The 26679-nt window shown below is 37.0% G+C and overlaps 1 protein-coding gene and 1 long non-coding RNA gene across 3 annotated transcripts in view; both read right to left on the reverse strand.

Moving 5' to 3' along the window:
* Nucleotides 1-26679, reverse strand: part of LOC579469 (polypeptide N-acetylgalactosaminyltransferase 2) — a 77446-nt gene that overhangs the window by 43108 nt on the left and 7659 nt on the right. For both annotated transcript variants that reach the window (XM_030999095.1, XM_030999096.1), the window contains exons 3-4: nt 21088-21186; nt 19962-20029 (exon numbers count right to left, since the gene is read on the reverse strand). In XM_030999095.1, the coding sequence (XP_030854955.1) occupies nt 19962-20029; nt 21088-21186 (167 nt within the window). The remainder of the gene's footprint in view (nt 1-19961; nt 20030-21087; nt 21187-26679) is intronic.
* Nucleotides 16563-19393, reverse strand: LOC115929590. Its single transcript, XR_004066611.1, has 2 exons — nt 18780-19393; nt 16563-17150 (listed from the first exon to the last, which is right to left on the reverse strand). It is a non-coding gene; the product is annotated as an uncharacterized LOC115929590 (long non-coding RNA).

Consider the following 26679-nt stretch of genomic DNA (forward strand, 5'->3'; position numbering starts at 1 on the left):
TTGATTGGGCAAAACTGAGCTTCCGACACCGATGAAATCAGAGAAATTAACATTTTCTGCAGAAAAACCAGAGGGGTGTTAATCATTTCCTGTAACATTAGATTTCAAGTAAGGCCCTTCTGACTCTAAGCAGATGCTAACACAAAAGAAGCTGAAAGAGCTACGGAAGTTTTTATTTGATTTCTTCCATTAGAATTTATATTCTCAAAATGAACATTTGCCATAATGACTGCAAATCTACCTTTGAAGTCTTCACAAAAAAAGGAAAATGCCTATTATAATTATAATCAACTTCAGCAAATCAGAATGGTGTTTTAATAACGGAAACAAATTTCAATCTCATTACCTTCAGAGTATTAAAATTGATAGGATCAATTTGAGGACCATTTGTACGGCTTGATGGTACTCATTTCGGATCCAAATCCACAGTTACAGTTAAATGTCAGTTGAAAGATATTGAAATCTATAGCCAAAGGTTACATAAATCAAGTGTGAATGGCAAAAGTTCACAGTGCGACACAGGAAGCACATTGGCCATTGGGTGTAACCCTAGTTCTTGTTCACATGTGCATATTACCTGTCATTTATACTAATTGACGATTTGGGAAGGTTTGTGATTACTTAACCTGGGAACATCCAAACTGCTACAAAACTATTAAGAAAAATAGCTTTTTACAGAAAGAAAAAGAAACAAAGAAAGAAAGGAAACACTTAGAACAGAAATAACTAGAGCATAAATTGCATTCTTGAAAACAAACATTTAGAAGATACACAAGCAGTGGTGCTTGATGCGGCTCATTTCCCAAATATCTTGCATTCGTTGTCTTACCATTTCTCTACCTTTCCCTCCCTTGGGATCTACCAATTTCAAGCATCAAAGCTTACAGCTAAAATCCCTTTCTGCAGCACACATCTACTTTCTCTTCAATCTACTTGATTTCCTTGAAGTACTTTTTACATTTCCTTCATTTGCCAGGAGTAGGATTTGCCTCTTTGGATTAAAAAAAAACTTGGGTCTGCATCAACGATTGATGCTACTGATGCATCGAACATTCAGAAAAACAATGAGAAAAAAGAAACATTTAAAAAATGGAATGGAATCCTGGATTAAAGAGCACCATCTATCTCTGCTCAGAGAGGCTGACAGGAACATCCCTGGGGCATCAAGACCGGTTTTCATCTGAAGCATCAAACTGGCAAATATATATATATATACATATATACGTATGTAAGCATACAGTGTAGGTAGATGCTTGCAGGTTGGTAGATACATCTACCAGGTCTATAAACTGTTTGCTTTGTTTTTTACTCTTTGGGGGGTTTCAATTTGTCTGTAGGCAACAAGGAATTTGAATAAAGGATATTCAATACTGCCAGTTTATTTCTAAATGTATTATTCATAAGTTTGAAGTACTTAGAACCCATGTACATCAAACAACTAGCATTTCATAAACGAAAGTTTGAAATTGGATTTTGATCATCCACCTAGATGAATTTTTCATGATATACTGTATGATATCCATTAGTTTGCTCATTAAAATATCTGCATGATGTCTTAAGTGCTTACTGGCTCCACTCTCCCTTGTTTTCATCATTTCTATGCTGTCAAAAGGAATTTGCACAATTAGCTTTCAAAAGCTATAAGAGTGCTCTGGTATATTGAAAAAGAGCTCTGGTTAACAAAACAATAAAATGCTTTAATATCATTATGCTAGAAAACCACACTGTTACAACACCAAGTCCTAAAAGAGCCCCCTGAACAGAAAAGCATTTTCTTCACACTGCTAGAGATAACAGCAGAAGCTCCCTAGTGGTTCTGAGAGTGCTATTCTTCAAGCAACGCAAAGATAAAGATCAATGAATGAATAAAATTCTGCTACTATATTGCTTTGCTTCTCAAACCACTTTCGAATGATAAATGAAGTTTGCCCCATGGCAAGTATTCAAATTGTTTGCTTGGCATATTTACACCCAATATAGGCCTATTATGAAAACGAAATATTAGTATTGAATCTTTGTCATGTTTCTTTTAAACCATGTTCTTTTCAACTCTGAAATGGCATAATATATACTAAATGTTTGCAAATATAAATGTAATATCTTTTTATGAATATTTTAGAATTTGGAAATATCATTTTCCTGAAAATTTCAATGAAAATTGTGATTTTTCTGGCAATCAGACAATAATTTTCAAGTTTTTTATTTTCTTTATGCATTGGCGATTTCATCTTCGCACAAACACAAAGAAGAAGTAATATAATTACCCTGGGTTTTTAAATGCTACGGTAAGCACTCATTGCAATCAAGAAAATATACACACACTACACCTAGGTCAAGAGAGGCAAATTCTAAATTAAATACCTTTGTGCAAGGGCACAGGTATAGGTAATAGGCCTTGAATGGAAACCACAATCCCATTATCAATAGTCAAGAGGTTTTAGCCACTTCTTCCATGCGGCTCCTGATGACTATTATGATCTATGGTAGATGTGGAATCCTTCCAATGCATCACTTCATCAGAAACACGAGACAGATTGAGCCGAGCGGTTCCAGCCCTCCTTCAGAAAATCCCTCCAACATGATCCTCAGCGGGTACTTGAGGTATGAATTTAGATATGCTGTCATGAGAGGGGATTAAGACACCGTCTGCATGAGGAGGAGCCGGTACAAGCGGATGAACTTCTAGGGTCACTCGTCTTGTTTACAGCATGATTTACAGTCTCTTGAGGGGCTCGCTCTCTCCAGGGAAGCCTCACTGGGGCAGAGAGAGTGTAGCCCGATGATTATGTGGGGATAGTCTGGGGATAATCTAGGGATTATCTGGGGATAGTCTGGGGCTAATCTGCTGGTAGTCTAATATACGCGTTCACTTTCTTTGTCTAATACAGCTACCAGCTCTGGATGGTAATAATAATGTCTTGCACTGGTTTCCTACAAGATACATTAATACCAAGTAAAAGAATGGAGATACATCACAACATGTAATAAAATAGAAATATCATTTTCCACATAAACTTGTCATTCTTTATACATTCACAGGTTAAGCTAGTATAAATGGAGCATCCTGAAAATATGCTAAATTGATCTTTGTTAATGTATCTGTGCAACAACAAAAATGTCTTCATCAGATTAATTCATATCATGTGGTTCATAATCTAAAACTGATTTTTCTTTCAGAAGTATCACTCTAAACAAGAGTCCAGTCAGCCATTTAAGTTTGAATAGGAAAAGTAAGACAATTGTCTCAATTCATATATAACCTATGGAGCAAACTAATATCATGTAGCGAAGTCTTTATCAGGGTATAACACTGACAACCCCAGGCCTAGACATGCCTCTGTGTACATCAGATCTGTACAGCAAGATGTCCACAATCATTATGCGAATGACCTTGGAACACACTGGACCAATGATTGAGACATCACTCTTCAGTCTCTTAATTAAGCGTGAGTCCTAAAACACTGAATCTAGCGTCCGGGTTACTAGTCATTCATCAAAAATTAAAGAAACCACCCCCTTTCAATTAAAGTGAGTCCTAAAACACTGTATATAGTTTTCCATTCATCAAAAATTAAAGAAACCACCCCTTTTAATTAAAGTCGAGTCCTAAAACACTGTATATAGTTTTCCATTCATCAAAAATTAAAGAAACCACCCCCTTTTAATTAAAGTCGATTCCTAAAACACTGTATATAGTTTTCCATTCATCAAAAATTAAAGAAACCACCCCCTTTTAATTAAAGTGAGTCCTAAAACACTGTATATAGTTTTCCATTCATCAAAAATTAAAGAAACCACCCCCTTTTAATTAAAGTGAGTCCTAAAACACTGTATATAATTTTCCATTCATCAAAAATTAAAGAAACCACCCCCTTTTAATTAAAGTCGAGTCCTAAAACACTATATATAGTTTTCCATTCATCAAAAATTAAAGAAACCACCCCCTTTTAATTAAAGTGGGTCCTAAAACACTGTATCTAGATGTCCATTCATCAAAGATTAAAGAAACCACTAATCAGAAAATGCATGCATGCAGAGAGGGCTATATGAGCACCGGTACTCGCATATTATAATTTATCATGTAATGGGGTGACACTGTACAAGGGCACAGGACTGGTAGGGAGGGATAGAGATCCTTGTTCAGAGATTAAGCACTAACCTGCATTTTAAATGGGATACTGCGGCAAAAGAAAAACATCTCCCGCGTATTGAATGATTAGCAAGTGGGGATGGAAAAAAAGGAGTTGCGCACAACAAAGGCCTCTACAAGCCACTCACCTATGTATGTGTGTTATAGGAATGTGGTGTGCACCATATTTAACATTATATTTTGCCACTACAGCATTTTTTTAAAGGTAAAGACCAGTTATGGTCATGCGATTGCATTGTGAAAGAAACGTTGTGGAATCGATCAGAAAAGGTTGATCATCTAGCATCTAGCATCTGCAAGGTTCTGGAATCATCAAAATAATAAGAAATTTGGCCTATTCTTCGTAAAGTTACAACCACTATACACAGAAAGATGTATATGGGACTACCCTATATCTCTCACAGACCATGAGAGAAACAAATTTACCAAATATATGAATTAGTAGGCAGTTTCCCGGCAAATTTTGTATCATCATGTATTAATTAAAACATATTCTTTAACATGATTGGTAATGAGAGCTTCCATTTCATTTTTTGAAATTGGGGCGTTTCCGATACTGGTCTTTACCTTTAAGGCAATCAAATTTTATCAAGTGTGAATGAGTCTAATTTTGGTATATCATCACTAGTGCAGATTTTAATATATATTCAATTATGGAACCATTTCATCCTAGATGATAAACCATGGTTGAATTGGAGAATGGGCATAATTAGGTGAATAATGTCATTAGCTTAGAAAAATATCTCCATTCATGAGGCGCGTATTTATTCCATTATATGATAAATCAGTGTTGGCCATTGAGAAGTGTGTGAATGGATGCATGGAGAATGCATTGTTTGTTCGGAGTCAGAAGGTGTGGGGTGCATGTTCATTTGATAGAAATAGAAAGAATGGCATGAAGTTTTTTTATAAATATGTAATAAACGTGTATATTGACAACTTGAATAAATGATGCATTTATTCTTCAAATATAATGTATAAAATGTCTTTTATTTTGCATAAATTATCATACAATCATGCATGCAAAACTGGAATAATTTGTGATCGATGTTTAATTGCTTTACAGCTAGCTCTGTCTAGCAATGATTGTGAATTTTGAACATGAAATCATTCATAGAACAAAATTGTTGTTGATGTTGTTCTTTTTGTTGTTGCTGAGGATGTTGTTCTTGGCCCTGATTATATAAGTTCACAAAGACCGATAAATTATTCCGACAGCAATATCCGTGTTGGTCTAATTATGTCTACCGGTCTAGCCTTGCTTTTAAAATTCGAGACTGATAACAAAATTCAGACTGCTATGTTATTACTGTTGTTGAACTGCTTTAAACCTAGATGTGTCTAGCCTTGATTATACATTGCATGAGGACTAGAATTATGCAAGAAGCCATCTCTCTGGGTAAAATGTCACCGGTGCGCCAAACAGCGAGGTTCAGGTGGCCAGCACCCACGTACCTCATACCGTTGGTTCTCAAGAGAAGCTGATCTTGCAAACAGCATGATTTCATGCGGCTACATTCCGTCCGATTACTCAGCCTCACATCGCGGTAATGGGCTTTAGCCCCGAACACACATTTACCGCGATCGGATAATCTCCCAAACGACCCCGTTTGCCTCCACGGATGAATGTAAATGACGGCGCTATCCATCAGTGGAGGACCTAAATGTCTTGGCATATACTCCAAGCCACTCTCTCGGGGGGGGGGGGGTATGCCTTAAGCACAGGCCGTAAGCACAGGCAGGTGCATATTTATAGGACCCACTTTAAAGGTGCTAGATTGCAAACACCACTACTTTACAGATCAAACTTCAGGTGCATCAGGGCTCCAGCGATGGAATCCCTGCCGAGTTAAACAATTGGCTGACTGGCTTCCTGATTCTCTTCTTTAATAGAAACCCAACTTGCCAGAATAAAACAGACAATTTGTTAAGTATAAACACAAATTTCCTTTTGTTTATAATAAATGAGGCATATAAAAGTCAGTCTTGTTTAGATATATGATGATACATTGTATCCATAAGCAGGCACGTAGCCACGGGGGGTGGGGGGGGGGCACCCAAAAATTTCCAAGATCGATTGAACTTTTTTAGACCCCCTTTTTTTTTTTTTTTTACCTCTATTGATTACATGTATGTGCCCCCCCCCAAAAAAAAATCCAACTCTGGCTACGTGCTGTCCATGAGAGGTATATCAATATCACTTTTACCTAAATATATCCTTGAGTTATTTGCTCTATATCTTTCACAGCAGAGAGAAGATGGCATTGATGTTTAAAAATAGCAGGTCGGTCAAATATAGCATTCAACAAAGCTATCTACTTGAATCTGAATCCCCCCCTCCCCCCCCCCCCAAGAAAAAACACCATATTTTTCACAAGAACTCCCTTGATGAATTTTATGATACTGATTACATTTGGATCATTTTGATTTTTGTTTGTTTTTGTGAAGGCGAATAACACAGCACGTAATGGCAAATCAAGTGGACTTTTTGTCATGAGGTTGTGGGTTCAAAACACAATCTACTTCTCTCATTTCAGCTGCAGTTGTCTCTCTTGACCCATGAGCAGTAGATGGGCTAGAATGCTCAAAGCACTACATGGCAGCTCTGTTCAAGCCTGAATATGTTTTTTATATTGCATGTATTTCATCAACTCAGAATAAAGGCAGCACAACAACACTATTGATTATATTACTTGTATGGATCAGATCGTCTGAAAAAACAATTTTAAGTGTGACCGTTTAAAGTGTGACCGGGAAGATGAGACTGCGTTTTTCCCCCAGAACTAAATGCACTTGAAGAAAGTGCTCCTTAAATCCCATGCATTATACAATTGAAAATTCATGAAATGCTCTCCGCCCCTGGTCTGTAGAGTGCTTGTACCTTGAGCCTCCAAGGCTCATTCACACAGGAACTTTTAAACCACCTTTTAAAAAAAAAGGTGTAACAAAACTTCATGTAAAATGGAATCCTGGGTCTATATTTGGGGGTAAAAAATATACCTCTGTACCACAATGGCCCAAATGCATACCTACTGTTATGAATGTCATATTGGGCTGAGATACGAAGCACATGACAGTGCTCATCTTAATTGAATTTGCTGGGCTAGTTGTTAAAAGTGTTTTAGAATGTAACGTCTGAACTGGGCGTTACAATATGAGCAATGGAATGCATGGCAGGTGCATACCCTCTTCATTGCTAGGCACTGGGCGAGGTGTTAAGTAGGCATTAAACACCACCATCGAGATGAGATGGAGTCTGGATGCAGGCTCTATGCACTCATCCTGGCCGTATCATGGAAGCCATGTTCTGGTCAGCTGGTTCGTGCTTGATCATTAAACGTTAATGTTGTCGTGCCTGGAGCTCATATTTGCAGGGTGTACATTGTAGATACAAGGGCGATGTTTGGACATGGAATGGAGAAGGAATGGAGAAGGAAAGGAGAGAGAGAGAGGAGAGGAGAGAGAGAGAGGAGAGGAGAGAGAGAGAGAGAGAGAGAGAGAGAGAGAGAGAAAAAAAAGAGGAAAGAATAGGAGAGAGAGAGAGAGAGAGAGAAAGAAGGGGAGAAGATAAAAAGACAAGTTGGTGATACACCAGGAAATAACTCAAGAGAGAGAGAGAGGTAGAAAAGGAGAAAATAGAGTACACGAAAGCAAATACACTCATGACACGACAGACAGATAGAAACAAATCAACCAGAATATGGAAGAGAATTGGAATGAGTAGTTGAGTACCAATATCAAAATGCCAGATCTATAAAGCAAAGTTCTATAAAAGCAGATGGGATGCATTTGCAGGGATTTCATTATACACATATTGTACTACTAAATAAGGTATTTATAAATTATACCTTTCGTGACATACTTCTCACAAACCTTTTAAAATGTACTTACTTATAAACATTAATTTCATATATTTCACAAACACTCAAGTCTAAAATGCCAGAGATTCTACACAAGGATGCCTAAAAAAAAGCTTGAATTATAGTCGGATGAAAACACACCACCAGAAATGAGCTCATACTCGGTCAGGGAATCTTCAGTCAGGAAATTGCCTGAAAAACTGGCATCTCCAAATTGAATTACACAGCAATGTGCACTTGATTTTTCACATGTACTGTTAAGCCTTTCTTTCTGTATACAATACATGGTTGCTACACTACCTGTTCCCTGTAAATATATATAAAGAATGTATATGACATCTGCTCAGAGCCCTTCTGGGTCCAGACGATCATTCCTTTTATGCATTGTTGAGTGTACAGAACAACAAAACTAAAGAACACCAAATTTGTGCCTGTATTTTCAATAGACACATATACCGGTAAGTAAATACTATGGATGTGGTCTTTCAATCTTTATTGGAGGAAAAATACATCAAAATGTAGGAAAAACAACAATTATATGAACCCAGCGCAATACCGAACATAAGTGCACCACTTGGCTTGCAACACATGTCTGTGTACTTCACAAATTTCACATTTTGATGACTCTCATGAATGCCGTGCATCAAGGGATAGCTGACACATGCGTATCATGCAGCATCAGAGCATGAACATGAATTTCAATTGGACATGCATGTACGTCATGAACATTGTCTGTGAAGGTAAGTGACCCTCTGAAACTCAGAGTGTCCTACCACTATGGACCTTGTAGCAGATTAGCCTTGTGCTGAACAAGTTATCCAATAAAGTCTATGACTAACAAATGTCTCTTTCACTACATTTATTTAGAAGAGGGATGCTTTGGGTAGAAAACAAAGGAAGAGCTCTCTAAACAACTAAAACATTATGACCTCATCGCCAATGAGAAATTCCCATTGTCAATAGTGCTCTAAACTTTCTACAATCCCTTACTTTCTTGTTCCTCGTCTGTTTTTTCTGCACTTTCACTAATACAGTTTATTATTTTGCTTCTACATTCATTCCAGCAAACTTTCTATGAAGGAATGATTATGCTTATACAACCGCTCCATCAAAGGGTACATATTTAGAAGAAACTGTCATAAATTTTATAGCATTTCATTTACAGCCCTGCGGGATTCATTTTCTAGTCTCCAGCATCGGTCTCCCATCTAAATCTCCCACGAACACGACAAGACACATCAATTTCCCCCCTCTCCTTCCCCTTCACACGTCCCATGCAGCATGTTCATAAATCATACACGGAATCTTGCCATTGGCGAGATCAAGATCGCTCTTCCCCCGAACAACCTATTTATTAATATTGAACCACGAGGTGAGCTTGTTTGCACTACAAAGGACAAGCACCTTGCCGAAGCACACAAAACAGGTAATATCTTCATGTGGTAGACCGTCAATCAGAAGAGCCGATAGATGTTTGGACGTTTGGACCAGAGGCAACTCCAGAATATTGCACAAGGTGAGGGCCCCATTCCCAAAATAGAAAAAGTTAAATTAAAATGATATGAAGCAGAAAGAAGGATGTGTAATCACTAAAAAAAGGTCTCTGAAAAGCAAAACATAAAATGGGGGGAGGGGGTTCTAGATCCCTATGACCCCACCCCCTCTGTATCTACCATCATAGACAAACATTATTCCCAGGTATTGGAGGCAATCGTGGAGAATATTCTGTCCACCAAGACTAGAAATGTAAATAACTGGACAAGTTGAAGAGGACTGGTGATATTTCAGGCCCCCCCCCCCCCACCCAACAAAGATTATTGGTCAAATTCATCTTGTTGGTTGGCTGTAGTAATGCACCTTTAAATTCTGTGCCAGAGGCGATATTTGAATACTGTTTCTCGTTCTTTTTATTCTTTTGTTGCCTAAATTTATTATCATTATTAACACTACATATTTCAACATTCTTGTGTATTAATCATTTTATAACCTTTTAATTTGACCTTTCCCTATTGCAAGATACACGATCATGATGGAGCTTTCTGTATTTTACTCGAGGCAGAACTATTGTGCTTTTTATTTTATTTCTTTTCAAAAAACATACAGGCATACCGAAGACTACAAAGTTTCGTTAAAATTACATGTTCACAAGTTAGGGGTATAAGTCGGCTTGTGTGTAGATATAAAGGTCAATTATCCTTTCAAATGTTAATAATTGTTGGGAAAATTGCAATCGACTACATTCTGTACACACTCTAAAGACCATGAGTCCCATTCACTTGCGCTCTCTCAAATGATTCCTGGGCCGGTACTCAATTCAATACCTATGTCAAAAACATGGGTAACATTTTAATTAGTTTTTTGGCTTAAATAAATTACTAAGCCATCTTTGACATTCAGTTAGTTTTTGCCTGATTAATTTACCCTAGATTTAGGACAGCTTCCTAGCAGACTTCAGCCAATTATTTGACGGCCTTGATCAGCATGCAATTGGTTTTCATATGCAGTTATCATTAGCTGCACATTATTATTATATTAGCGCACATTTTAAACAATGCAATGCTTTGATTGAGCATTATTTTGGATTGACAATACGTCACAACAATAATCGGTAGGTAGTTTACTTTAGAGTCAGCTTACTAAAGTAAAATGCTCAGATATGGTCTGAACACGATTTAAGGCATACTACTTGGCCAAGCAAAATGCTTTAGTAAAATACTCACTTACCACCCTGTACATGTAATCCCCGTAATGAACTAAATATGGACCCAGGTGTATAGCTTTCATTTTGTCCATTACAAGTTTTTTTTTCTCAGTCCAATGACATAAACAAAAAAATCCACTTTGCTAAATTCAAAGTACATTGTTCCTGATGTGGCATAAATTACTGCATAGTGTGTACAATGTAGGTACAGCAGTTAATAATGTACTCACTTACTTGACCAAAACTCGTTAGCTACAAATATTAATTAGAAGACGAAAAGTCCCCAATGTATAATCAAATATTTATCTCTGAAATTGCTGGATGGATGAAAATGTTTGCTCAGCTAATGCACAGGTACATGATATATACAGGCTAGGTAAAGTTTACCTGGTTAAATATTTTTATCAGTTTTCACACAAAAATTTAATAAGTTAAAAATCAAATGTTAATATCAATTGAGAAAAATAAACTGTACACAATGCTATTTACCTCCATAAAATGTATTAAAATGAAGAAGAAAAAAAAAATCAGTTTTATTTTTAAAAAGACAATTGTAGGAAGGAGGATGACGCAATATTGCTCATTAGTTTGTGCATGGCCCTAGGGTTTCAAGAAAGAGGTCTGTATGACGGTGATGAGCATCGCATGACGGGGTAATATCTATTTTCTATCATATTTTTATAGTTATCTTGTTTCTATATTTTTTATAGAAAAGTATATTTCTAAATTTAGTTAAGTTAAAACTTGTGGTCCATCTCCTTGAATATTACATTACAGAAAATACTGACAAACAGGCAATTGATAAAAACACGGGATCCAAAGCCTAGAAATTGTTAATCTCCCTTAGTACTGTACCAAATAATATAATTTTGCTCAATAAAAGATCAATACTAGGAAAAAAAATCTATTTCAAGGTTCCTGCATCATCCAGATCCCTATGTTTGATCAAAATAGATATTATTGCCAAAGCAAACAATATTATTTTTGTAATCCAGGAATATAATAACAAATATGACAATAATAATGATATACGGTAAAACCTTGATATCAAATCATTAATTCTTTTATCACAGCAACAAAAATGACATAGATGCACAGTAATTCCTCTTAAATTAAAATGTAATTAGTTTCTGCAATCGAACAAGGATTTGAATGATAGGATCACAGCACAGAAAGTAATTTCCTTTGAACTAGTTACCTTGAAAAAAAAGGCAAATACCCAACAAACATGTGATGTTGTTGTTGAAATACGGATTCATCTTGAAATCCCTTGTTGTTTTTTGGTAAGCGAGGCCGACGTTAATTTTGTGTCGCCTGAAAATGATTTTATGCACCCTCGGATGCCTCACTCCCTCCCATTCAGTATGGAGTAAAACAAATAAAAATCGAGATTGATTTAAAGCTGATGCAATTAAATAGCCCAGGGCAGGGCAGGGTCGAGGAGGAAAGAGCTGGTGTGATTGCATTGTGCGATGATTGGAGGGTATTAGATTAGCGAGCAGACAGTGCGTGGGACACTGGCCCGTCCTCATTAAATAGAGTTTATCATATTCTGAGACAACGGTATGAAAATTGCTCGCTCTCATACCTGGGTGCACAATATGCATGATCTTTACTCGCGAAGGTATTGGTTGAGTGGATCCAATTATGTGAAAGAATTGAGAAAATGGCATAAAATGGGTCTCTGCGCCATTTCTAGTGAGAGGAATATGTCACTGGCCTTTATACAGGTCCATGCAGGTCAATGATAAAATTTGGATGCACTTAGTAGATGAACTTCATCATTAATTTGTATAATGGAGGCACTGACTCTTTTATGACTCTTTTACAATTAAAAAGGGTTGCCTTTGTATTTCTTTATTAAAATGCTCCATTATAAAACTGTCTTCAGAAGCAATTGTAAATTTATCTAATTGGGTGAGGTATTAATTGGCCTGAAAAAAACACTGTAAACTGAATGAATGCCTCAAGAAATTTTTATTACTCATTGGAAACTTTAATTGTATAAATGTTCAATTATTCAAATTCTTTTCAATTAATCAATGATTTTCTATTACGGTGCATACATAGCGTGTGGTTTTAATTGAAAGAGTTGATAAAGAAAATCTAGAAATCATATCCAATTTCCAGATTTTCCTTGGCTCTTCATACTGATTACTGAAAGGATGTAGTATATTTAATGTTTATCATATCTTTCATTCAAAAGATATAAAAGAAAGGGAGCTTAAAGAGCATACAGAGGCAAAGATTAATAAATCATCTTCATGAGTTTTCAAAATGCATCTACCTTTAGCCTGGCAAAGTACGCTTTTCAGTAATTATGAGGATGCCTGAATAAGCACATCCTCCACCAGTATAAAGGTGTGTGTCCTTGGGCGAATCACCCTTTTTCTCTCAGCCTCGCTGCGCCCAATGTTTGGTCACTCATGCAAACAATGTAAGGTGTCATACTCCATCAAACATTGCAGTCTGCTGACATTGGATACAGAGCGGCAGGACTTGGTGATGCAATTCACAGCACTACACCTTATGCGTTATTGCATTTATCTATCTTAGTAACAAAGTAAACACCGTTAGTTTGTTAGGACAATTATTACTCAAAGAACTGATGTAGTACAAACACATATCACTTTCAACACCTTGCCGGTGTTTTATTTTAATTTAACACCATCACAGTCTCCTTTTACCTTCTAGTTCTATTGACAATCATTTGACAATTTGCCTTCAGTATTGGTTTTAGTAACAGGGCTACACTGATGTCGATGGCAAACATTCTTCTACACAGGATCTCATTCACGAACACCTGGGTTGACAGTGGCAAGTGTAAATAATGTCTTGCCAAAGGACATTAGTGCCATGGTGAGGATTTAACCATGTGATGTACAGTCTGCAAGTTCCACTAGACCATGGTACCACTACATGATATTTCTATCTGAAGATTCTTGCCCCTTCCCCCTTCCATTTTCACCAAAGCCAAGTTCACCTTGAACTATAGGCAGTGGAGTTCACTGATCTAAAACTCAAGATCATGGACATATACGAGCAATGTGTTGTTGGAGCATCATGGTATACAATGAATACCATGAATACTCAGTCATAAGTACAATATCATACATCCAATGTAAAGAAAACTAGCAAAAGAACTCCCTCATCTCCTTCTAGTTGGCAACTTCTTGAAAGGCATCAAAGATTATCTACTGTCCTGTAGGTTAGGTTCCGGAGTAAGGCAGTGAGGGTCACCGGTTACATTCAAGATCATGGACATACAAGCAATGTGTTGTTGAAGCACTACGATATGCAATGAATATCAAGAAAACCCAGTCACAAGAACAAAATCACACACCCAATAGAAGGAAAACTAGCAAAAGAGCCCCCTCTTTCTCCTGTTATTTGAGCACCTCTTAAAGGACAAGTCCACTCGGCTAAAAAGGTTTAATGATTAGATAGACAAAAATCTAAAAAGCCCAAATATAACTTGGTCTTGGAAAATGGAGCTCGGACTTATTTTTAATTAATTGTTTTAATGAGCAAAGAACAAGTTAGTGATCGAGCCGGTTCTCCCCCACAATGCATCGCGCGACATTTTTTGTGACGTAGGGTCCTCACAACACAGAGCTAGAGCTAGAGCTAGAGACGATGCCCATTCGCGAACGCGAACCAGTCAGACCGCAGCGCTCGCCAAATCGCACGTATTTACTCAAGTCGTATGCACGTTTTTGCTCCTCATGAATACGTAATAAGCAAAAACATGGCACAGTTCTCATCTTTCTGCTATGCTCAGGATTCATTTAATAACATTGAATTCGTCATGAATATTGAGCCAGAACTATAAACATTATAAAGTACTATTCAATAAATAGTGAGTGAAGTTTGAAAATGTGAAAAAAACACCAAATAAAACTTGCAAAAAAAAATATTTGAAGAGTCGGATATACATGTTAAATAACCATTTTTATTGGGGGTGCGTCTCGCTGAATTTTGGCTTACCACATAATGTAGATATTTTCCTAACATAATATTATACTTCCTGTCAATGTTTGTCTCAATACCAGTCAGGAACTAGCAAAGTAGTAGCTGATGCATAATAGACTTCGGCGGAAAATACGACATGGCCGATCGACGAGCGTTTCGCATCGAGATCAACCGGGGGATACCACGTTATATATAACTCTGCGTCGATTCGCGGTCCAACCAGTCTGCGCGCTATACGTGATCACGCACGGAAGATAGACGAAGATTAAGGATATTCATGAATTACTCTCGTGTGCGTAACCCCCGGTCGTAGAGGCTTTGCATTGCCCCACATACTTATTATTGTGTACGATATTCATGCGCTACATACTTGTAGAAGTGAACGGAAAGTACAAAATGGACACAGATACGCACACAAGTACAATCAAGTACAATATAGAATACCAGCTCTAGGGACAGAAGAGGGGATTTAAGTGTCTATATAGGCTATTTTTGGCCAGGCTTTGATATCATTTTAACAAAGAAGACACATTATTTGTATGAAATGTATGTTTGTGTAAATACAAACTTCTTTCTTTTTTTTTTTGGGGGGGGGGCAATGTGATTTAAAATTGAAAATATGATTGTTCCCATCCCTGCTAATAATTTCATGGTTGTAAAAGTTCTGAAATGTGTTTTTATATTTGTAAACCATGAGCTAATGAGAAGAGCCTTAAACAGGAATTTCTTTTGGTAATTCCCAGACATTTGAGGATGGTAATATTTTATTTCATAGTTCTTTTGTCAATTGTGTTACTCCAGTTCATGTGTATTCCTGGAAATAAAATATTACAAAATTCTTTCCCTTATTCTTTTTCCTGTTTGATTTTGTTTTAAAGTGACCCGCGGAATATATATATCTGAAAATTTATTTTCGGGGTTTGTTTGACCCTCGGATAGAAATATTAGTGTGCGGTGGGCTGAAGGGCTCAAATATAACTTGAAGAATTCTAATTTTCATCTTCAACATCATTATCACAATCGTCATCGCCATCACAATCATTATCATCATCACCATAGCCATCATCGCCGTCACCACCTACATCATCATCACCACCATAAGCATTGCAATCACAACCATCATCGTCATCATCATGATCATCATCTCCATCATCATAATCACCGTCATCATCATCGCCATTATCATAACCATGATCATTATCGCCATAATAATCACCGTCATCATTGCCATCACGAATCACGATCGCCATCACGAATCACGATCATCACCACCACCGACATCACCATTAATTGCCATCATCACAACCAACCGTAACGACCAGCATTGCCATCATAATCACCCTCATCATCACCACCATCAGCATTGCCATCAAGATCATCTTCGCCATCATCACTATAATCATCGTCATCATGATCGCCATTACCACTGACATCATCACCGTTGCCATCATCATAATCACCGTCATCATTATCATCATCACCATAGCCATCATGATCAATCACCTTCACCACTGACATCATCACCATCATCTCCACCGTCTCCATCACCACCATCACAATCACCATCACCAACGTATCAAAAAATGTCAATGCTTGACTATTTATATTATGTTTACCCTGTGTAGGTACTATTTCTGGATGAAATACAAATCTGCAAAAAATATCCTTAAAAAAAAAAAATTGTTTTTCTTTTGTGGGGGGCTATTATTTAACAGGTCTGTGTAATTTACATTCTTTAATCAAAATTCATGCTAACTAACCCAGAAGAAAACCAGCTCTGGTTTCTTCTGAATAGCCTAGTAAACAGACAACGGTTAAACAAAAAATGTATTATTTAACACTACTTCTAATAATAAATGCGATAGGACTAGGAATAAAATTTGCATTTTATAATATTTATATTTTATTTATGAACTGACTTTGACATTTATATTGAGACCATCACACGCATAAAATGTGTCGCTGAGAATAAAAGTATTATTAGAGTTCAATATTGTTAAATTGTATAAAGGTGACAGTTCTTCTTTCTTCTTCCTCGGTAAATGCTACTTCATACAAGGAAGATTGATGTCTGTCAATGTCCCGCAAGCTTCGATGGTTGAGTGCGTCTGTCAGAAAAACAACAACAAATGATTGTTGTTCAGTCATGTTTCTATTAATATAATAAATGCTTTGTTCGTGTGAAGCTCTGGAATCCCACCTTGGAACTTTGGGAGTATCAGAGATTTTTGTTTTATTGAAAGGATTAAGCTGAACAAAATCCTTCTCGTCCTTCTCCCAAACTCCCCGTTCAAGATTGTTTGTTGCAACGTGAAGCATAACTGCTGATGAGTCTTCAAATTAATAACCATTAAAATGAACAAAGGCCTGGAGTCCACTCAGTCCAGCAAATGTTGATCCAGGAATGCAATGGAGACTGATGTGTGATGTCTGTCAAAGTCCCGCAAGCTTCGATGGTCAAGTGCGTCTGTCAGAAAAACAACAACAAATGATAAGAAGAATAAAATGGCTTAGTTCAATGTATGGGGATTTGAAAAGAACTTATCAAAGTAGCTAGCCATTTATGGTAGCCAAAACTGGCTTGCTTTCAAATTTATTTTTAAATGAAAACAAGTTACAGGTGTCAGATTCATGAAGTTTTCCCTTCATTTTTCAAGATGTGCACAAGTTCTAAAATGTAAGTGTTTAACTTCGGCTTTTTGTTTTAATTCTGCTCTGTTCATAATCATAATATATACAACTCGCACAAGGAATTGTTGCTTATTTCTGTGGCTGGCTGTAAGGTTTGAGTTGACCAGAAGGCAGAACCAAAGTTTGAGAATATTAAAATAATAAAATTAATTATCCTGTAATTTGTCATTCTAATATCCAGCTCAGCTCAGCTAAGGATTCCAGTTCTTTACAATTCGACCACAGTTATCAAACCCCTTCATTACTTGTCTTAACATGTTTAAACCCTTGTAAATATACATTTAAAACATATCATTTGTTCTAGATTTATAATAAATAGCAATGACTAATGAGCAGTCAGTGTCAGCAGTCGATTTATTTACATTGCTGTCGATTTGCGACAACAAAAACTAAAAAGCTGACACAAATAAATACACTTGGGACTACTGTATGCACCACACAATGGAACAGCGACACACAAGAAACCCCGCCATTTCTGACTAAAAGGCCGTAGCCATAGCAATTTCCTGCGGTTTCGAATCATTTTCCGTCTAGTTCCGGTAGATTTCCAAAATATAGCCCAATAATTTGGGCAAAATGTCTATGAAGTACATTATTATTTTTAAATATAGATTCTGAAAGACATTATTTGTGTTTAATGTTTTTCAAATAAGTTCATCCCTAACTGTAGTGTACTGAACAACAGTACATAAACTTGTGCATTTAGGGATTAGCTTCTTTGAAGAACACTGAACACAAATATTGTTGATTCTTGTGTCATGTTCATAGTGATTAGTGAATGTGATATTATGTGAAATGGAATCATTTAAACTGGAGGTGAAATAATTAATAATGCATGCAAATAAAATAAACACTCGTCGCCAAAAATAGATGACTAATTGACAGTTGACTTAAAGCTTGTCTTCCAAAGATCAGACATACATCCAAACCAAATATTTTCATCATCTTTGTCATCATTAACACGGTCCTTATTTATTACTAATAATATCATTAATGTTTCAGGTTATTATTACATCTACAGACAGTATTCCACAGAAGTAAGTACACCCTCACAAATAATTTGCGCTTTAGTCTGGAAAACATCTACAATGTATCTCAGGAAAGCTAGTATTTTGTCATCTGTCATCTGTTTTGTCATATTTACCACAGCGCTACTAAGGTCAACCTATAATTTAGACGAGTGTAAATGATCATTTCTGGCGCATTGTTTGTACCGGTAGGTTACTAGCAGCAACATGCACATGGCACGGCCGCACGCATAGACCTACGACGCTGTAGATCTACGCCTGAGCGGCCCGGGCACGCAGGCATCGCGTACGATACGGTTACTGAATGAAGCCAAGATCTACGTTTGTGGATGTACTTTTTAATTGTTTACTTCATCATATTTTTGTAAGAACATTACCTTTTGACGCTCAGACTCTTCCCGACGTCGTGTTGTTGATTTCCTCTTGGATGGTGGTTGAGGACGGTGGAAGAAGATGGTAGGAATGGCATCGGGTTTTAGTAGTAGTTTCATTCGGGCCTCGTACTTCATCACCTTCGCCCGAATTCCTGAAAACAATCAGCCTCGAAGTGGTCCTCGCAAACGACTCTATTTTTGCTAAATTGATATGTCCGTATATTAAACTTGTTCGTCCCAATATTGTTCAACCACTGAGAACATCTCTCCCTGTCTTGCAATGGGTTTGGGATGCTAAAGAAACTTTTTTTACTCCCATACCCTGGCCGATTGGAACACCCGTACGCCTGGCACAGCGGCATCTTGACTAGTCAGAATGTAAGATATGCGCTTAGTAGTTGTGAGGACCATACGTCACATCACGTGATCAACAATCTGACATCGGTGTGGCAAATTTAAATGTTTTGCTAGAAATAACCGAAATAGAAATCGCTCTTAAAAATCAACCGATTGAAGTACAGCAGTGATATTTGGCAGTTTTAACCTTTGATTTATTTACAACATGCTATGATTTTTGAAAATTCGAGTGGACTTGTCCTTTAAACAAATTCAGCGATTACCTACTGTTGTGTACATGTAGGTTAGGTTCCAGAGTAAGGCAGTGGAGTTCACTGATCTAACATTCAAGATCATGGATATACAAGCAATGTGTTGTTGGAGCATTAATAAATACCAAGAATACCCAGCAACAAATACAATATCACACATCAGATATAAAGAAAAATAACAAAAGAACCCCCTCTTTCTCCTTCTTAAAAGGCTTTAAAGATTATCTAGGTTCCGGAGTAAGGCAGTGAGGTTTACCAATCTTACATTCAAGATCATGCACATACAAGCAATGTGTTGTTGGAGCATCATGATATACAATGGATATCAAGGAAACCCAGTCACAAGAACAATATCACACATCCAATATAAAGAAAACTAGCAAAAGAACCCTGTCTTTTCCTTCTATTTGGGTACTTCTTTAAGTTCTTGAAAGGCATCAAAGATTATCTACTGTCCTGTAGGTTAGGTTCTGGAGTAAGGCAGTGAGGTTCACCAACCTTACATTCGAGAACATGGACATACATGTAAGGTGTTGTTGAAGCATCATGTTACAAAATTGGGAAGATAAATACTCACGGTCATCACTGTAATCATCCACCAGAATAATTTCCTTGATCATATGAGGCGGGCTTCTCCTCAGGACACTGAAAGAGAAAACCAAAGCTCACGAGATTAGAACTCTCTTCTTACGTCCAAAACAATGGTGTGTTACTTGTAAGGAACCCGTGAAGGATGAGGGGAAAGAATGAAGATAGGGGGGTGACGTAGAATGAGAAAGAGATAGGGACAGTGAGATGGAGAGAGGGACAGTGAGATGGAGAGAGGGACAGATCCGACAGACAGAGGGGTAGAGGAAAGTGATTGGTAAAGATTGGTGCAAGGAAGAGACTGAGAGAGACTGATCATGAGATATAGTCAAAGAAAGGATAGAGTGGGGAAAAGAGAGAAGAGAGAGTGAAAGCAGGAGAAGAAAAAAACATAATCCAAAACAACTGTGTGTTACTTGTAAGCAACCAATGGAGGATGAGGGGAAAGAATGAAGATTAGGGGGAGAGAAAGAGTGAGAAAGAGACAAATAGGTAGGGACAGAGGGGTAGAGGAAAGTGATTGGTAAATCTTGGTGTAAGAAAGCGACAGAGATGGACTGATCGTAAGATAAAGTGATAGAAAGGTTAGAGAGGGAAAAAGAGGGAAAGAGAGAGAAAGTGAAAACAGGAGAAAAAATACAAAAGCAAGGAGAGATGAGAAGACAGATAGCACGATGGAAGGTGTTACACTGAAAGAAAAACATAGATAACATCCCGTCAAAACAAGAACAAAGGAAGAGATAAGAGATACAAAAACCACAGAACACTAATCAATAATATCATCTTGTTTACAAGCACCTGCAAGAGAATACTGAAAGTACAGATAATCAGCTCTGCATATGGTCTTTAATTTTTTTCTTCTTTCTGAAGTACAAAATGAAACAGAAAAAAAAACTTAAATCTTGTCCAAAAATTGTGTTAATAAATATAAAAATCTGCCCTAAAAGTTTACAATTTCTATGTTTTAACAAAATAAGGAATAGGAAGATTAATTACATTACAAATGTTACATTTACAAAGTTACATTTAAAAAGCTTATTAGGAAAGCTTGAAATTCAAAATAAATTAAAAGTAAAAAAAATAATTCTAGATTTGAGTCTTAATCATCTGCTCACCTGACGACTGTTCTAACTAATGTTGAGCGTGCTTCATTGTGGAAAGTAATGATGACACTTGTAGCAGGTAAAATCGAATCCCATGAAAGTTTTCTGCATCTGTATGTTGTTAAGAAAATAATAAAAGATATGAGAATGTGAAAATAATACTGAATTCAATTTAAGAAATATAAATCAATAGAAGAAAAAAAGCAAATTTATGTGAGATAAAAACACTGAATTTAAGAGACATTCTAGATCAGCACTGTGGGTCAGTTTTGAGGCTGTGCAGAGACATTTTTGGTGGGGTGACTTGAATATTAAATTCTCTGGTTTTACACTTCCGACACATGAAATTCACTTTAACGACATTATAACAGAGAAGAGCCTACAGTACAGTGTAAAATAGCTGCATTCCTCTTTTAATTTGTTACATCACAATCAGATTTATCACCAGGGGGATTTGAGTTTCAACGAATTTCTGATTCTGCATCTTGATTTGAAATGGCTCGTTTTTAACTATCAAGAAATTTATCAGATTAGTTTCATTCATTCAATTATCATGTGATGTTCTGGTCGAAGTTTTTGGAAGCTTGGCACGTTAACATCTCAAATTGCATGATTAGAGCCCGCCGCGGATGTAAATCAAACCTGAATAAATAAGAGGAGAGCTCCAAAACAAGTCGTACTGGGGGAACAATTTGTGCAAACGGAAAGTGTTTACACCGATGCAAGACAACATCTTGAGATGAGGGGGAGGTGATCCGCAATGTCCGACAGTATGACATTTAAAGCACTTCAAAGCATTTTATCTCAAATCTCAGGAATTGATTTCCTGTACAACGCCGAATTTCCACACCGTGACATTTAAAGTGTATCCTAACATTCGGTGTGAAAACACAGGCATTGATTTCTTGTACAATAGAGTATTCAAACAGGATTTTCCAAAAGAACCTTCAAAGTTGTTCTTCTTCTCACCTGAGATTTTTTCTAAAAAAGTGCTGAGGGCTACCAGACCAGTACTTATGGCAGACTTATCAACTTGAAGAAAAAAACATTATTATCCAAATCATTTTTCGTGCATCATGCTTTTTTTTGTTGGTCATTTATATCATGCAGTGTGTGTATGTGGGTGGGAAGGGGGAGGGGTAGTGATTTTTTTTCAGGGGGAGTATTTTAAGTATTTTTTCTGAGAACTCAGGAATTGATTTTGTAAACAACACTGAATTTGCAAACTGACATTTAAAGGGCATCAAAAGATTCAGTATGGAATATTGGGACTTATTTCTTGTACATTAGGTAGTTTACACATGATTTGCCATTATCAAAGAAGTTATTGTCCTTCTCACCCAAGTTATTAAAACAATACTGGGGCTACTTAAAGCAGACTTGGAGATCATCCTATTTCTTAAATCTTTCATGCATTCCAAAAATTAGGGTGTATGTAGTGATGTTTTTTTAAGTGGGAGATTACCCTCCTCCCCCCCCCCCCCCACCACCCACTATTTCCACCGGTTCATTGCCCTGTAACATTGTTTCTCCTGGATTTGCATGATTTATGCATGATAACATACTGCTCCTGCTTCATATCCGTTGGGTGTCATTCCAATGATGCTTTAAGTCATTACACAGGCAAACATAGTGATCTGCGCCCGGTCACTGACATTGTAAGTTTCCAACATTTTCCTCTTCATTACTTTAGCTTGACTTGCACGATCTTCTTGATAGGAACTTGTATCAATCACCTGATAAATAATTTGTATACAGCCAGAATGTATAAAATCAACCTAACTTGGCGCACGGAACGCACAGGTAAGTCGACTACATGTACATGTAGTCTACTCTCAAGTCTGTCTTGTGCTTAATGAGAATGTCATTGAACTTGCAATATGTTTGTATTTAAACATTTGAAGCTCATATTTTGAATAAAGTGTAGAAAAATGGAACCCATATCATACTAACAAATATTTTCTGGTGATTGGTACATTTTACTGCAGGAAAATTGATATAACCTGTACATGTTAAGGCTGTGCACAACCGTGTAATGAGGTACCCGAGTACACTCCTAGGCTTACAAGCGAATACTCGAATATTCGGACGCCACGTTTTAAAAAAAAAAATTTATAGCCACCACCATACCCAAGAGCAGTTGAAGGTGCCGATTTAATAATAATAATAACAGCAATAAACAATGCTGTTTTAAAAACCAAAGATGGCAGAATAATCCATTTTCCTCCGAGTTCAAACAGAAATCCGGACATTTGGTCCCACTTTCTGAGTGGTGAGTTTTTTTTGTTTTTTTTTAATTTTCTATTTATGCCCCTCCACCTCGTGCTATGCCTGGCAATGTCTCCCAGCTCAGTAATCGGTGTGTTGACTCACCACTTGGTAACTAGAACAACACTCAAATTTGTCTATCATCTTGGTTTGAAAGTAATCTTTAATTCTTTCTGATAGATCTCAATATGTAGTTTATAATAATAATTCCTTCAAATTGTCAAATTGTACAAGGCGTACCACAAGGTTCTATCCTTGGTCCTCTACTGTTTTTTAATTTACATTACTAATGATCTTACACATTCAGCTGCACCTCGCAGTTAAATGAAAGGCCTTCCCGCGTGGGTTTTTTAACATGGAACTGGCTTGCTGCCGACAGAGTCGGCAAAAAAGAGTCCCCCCCCCAAAAAAAAAAAGAAGCGCAGTCAATACACAAGGGCTGTTTATACACAGTTAAGTACGGTACAGTAAAAATAAAAAATAAATTAGTTACCTGTAGGTACAAAATTGTACATTTTAGAGTGCTTGAAAAATAAAAATTGTATGGATCAAATATCTTATCCAAATGTGCACTCCTCCATGTAGATAAAACATTACATTTTCTTCGGTATGGATGCCCTGGATTTCATGATATTAAAGTGACTTCTTCCTTTTCTAAATGGAAATGTGCTGACCAAGCTTGAATTCACGTTAACTAACCCCATTAATCTCTACACCATCCAATCCCATCAATTCACTTTCATTAAGTTAGTGATATACTTGTTAGTCTACATACATACTGTATATGCACTCCTGATGCAACCAAACTTATTTCCCATACCACCAGGGGAACTGTACCTTAGCCTACAAGCTATGCTACTTTATAATAGAATAGATACACGTCTTGCTTCCTGGGAATGCTCAAATCCCATCACTGGTGATAACAAGCAGACATACAACACCAAATCAACTCATTAAACAGCCTCTAAAGCTTGCAAAGCACACCTTCCTACCCTCCTTGTTGGCTCAAGGGCTATCGTTTGCCCGCTTTGCTAGCTTTCCCCCCGGATAAATGTACATGTACCTGCACTTCCAAACAAGAGATATTGAGAGAGGTATCGGTATCTTAGCAAGTTCACCAAACACACCCAAGTAGCAATGTGGAGGTGGTCAACTTGTTGATCCTGGGTGGATTGATTCCATTGTGGCCTAGGACACAGATCCGTATAAAGCGCAGCAGAGCACATCGTGTTCTCCATAAGAGCTACGTCCTAACTGGTAAACAAGTAATCCGTGTCTTGGGCATAGGTTAGCTGATTAATTACCACATGCAGGCCGCCTGATGCTGGCCATGTCTCATGTGAGCGCTGCATGTGATATTAGAGGATAAATCAGGCAGATGGGAGGGGCCAACTGCCTTCTGAATTGGGTACTGTATATACCTAATGAACATGTTACATGTAGACTGGAGCCAGAGGAGAATTCACCCACTCACTACTGACTTCTCTCAATCCCATTCCGTTAGGCCAATACAGAAATCACTCTAATACCATAGACCAAGGATTACATCTTCTCAGAATCCAAACTCAATGTGCCACTGACTTTGACTTGAAACATTAAATCTAGGCTTGACACTAACAGGTGCCCGGTAACACATGGAAACCCATAATCTACATGCATGTCCTCACCCCCAAAATTTGGAAGTACATATTGACCGTAAAAAATTTAATCCGGACCCCCTTCCAATTAAATTAGCTATCCACAGCATACATCTGTACTGTAGGTCTAAAAATTAATGTATAGTATGATGCTGAAAGGATTAATGGTTGAACCTAGGACTGTAAATATGGTCCTCATTTACAATACAAGTCAAGATGCAGGAGGCCGTACATGGGAATTAGGACCAGGGAGTTATTTTGATGGAATATATTCAAGCATCTTATCTATTCTCAGACAATATCGTATGACAGTTTTTGTCAAGGGTTAAAAGGGTTCAGAAGCAGACTAGCTACAATAAACATAAAATCACCTACACTTGTACATGTACATGTATATGACTACTGTGAGGTTTATTTGAAAATCTGTCATTAACCAATATGCAGGTACATTAAAAGTGCATAAAAATCAAGCACAATGAAGCACTTTTGTAAGCCTACTTCAAACTGTACAATAAATGAACAACCCTTCTATTTAATTAAGTGACTTCTTACATAAGCAGGTATTTTTGAGAATCGATTGCAGCTCAGTGTACATACAACCATGTAAGGGATTAAAATCATTACAAGTTTATCAGCAAAGCAAGAAATTGAGGTACATGTGTATGGGGACATGAAGATTACCATATTTGATCTCTGTGCTTGGCAACGCAACCACTACCGTTTCTAATTAGGTTTTATATACTACCTGTTATTCAAATATGTCCCGGTCTAAAAAGCAAAGTACAAACACAAAAGACCATAGCATGACCTCAGAGCTTAGGCTACATTTGTATGCATTTAGTGCAAATCCTTACAATGTGTCCTGTATAAAACATACCCTTTTTTCCAATTGTGTCAAAAAAAGTTTATTGACATTACTCAATATCCAAGAGATTTTTCATTTTTGAAATGTCGTATTGTCGTACACAATGCATGGAATCATCCATCTGTGACCAGTTCCTTTACAAATTACAATACAGGTAGTATATGTACATACATTCCATACTTTTTTTTAATAACTATACAGAGGAAACTTGGCTGCTTGTTTAGGGTCACGGTGAAAGTAGATTATGAGTCACTGATCCATACATGCGTTACATGAACAAGTACAGTGTAGGAATTGGCTACGTGTCATGTACATGTCTCACGCCAGGATCTCTGAATATGACTGGTGAAGAAGAAAATAAAGAATTCCTTCAAGAGACCTAAATATTATAAAAGTATGTGTGTTTTCTGAGTGTAGCTTACAGACCTGACTTCTAACTTAGTACATGTACATGTACATGTACATGTACAGTATATGAAGCTAAATTTCTATGTTACAGGTAGTTTTAAGAAAATTTTATATTGGATACAAATATTTTATCATGATTATGTTTTATGTACAAGTAGCAGTGGAAGTACTTCGTTAACCCTTTAACGACAACCATTCCACATTTTGTGGTTTGGCTCAAAAAAATTGATTTCAGAGCCCTAAGAAACATTCCAGATGCATGACTGGAAAGGGCAGAAATTTGTGCACACACTTCATCTATTTTTAATTGATGACTATATTGCATTTGATGCCAAGAATTCTTAAAGGAAAATAAGCTTTAATATCCTTAATCTGACGTTCAGAGATCCAAAGTCATGTTTTTTTTTCCTATAAAAATCCGCCTTT

Source organism: Strongylocentrotus purpuratus, unplaced genomic scaffold (assembly GCF_000002235.5).
Source record: "Strongylocentrotus purpuratus isolate Spur 01 unplaced genomic scaffold, Spur_5.0 spur5_scaffold_5, whole genome shotgun sequence".
In the NCBI taxonomy this organism is placed as follows: Eukaryota; Metazoa; Echinodermata; class Echinoidea; order Camarodonta; family Strongylocentrotidae; genus Strongylocentrotus; species Strongylocentrotus purpuratus.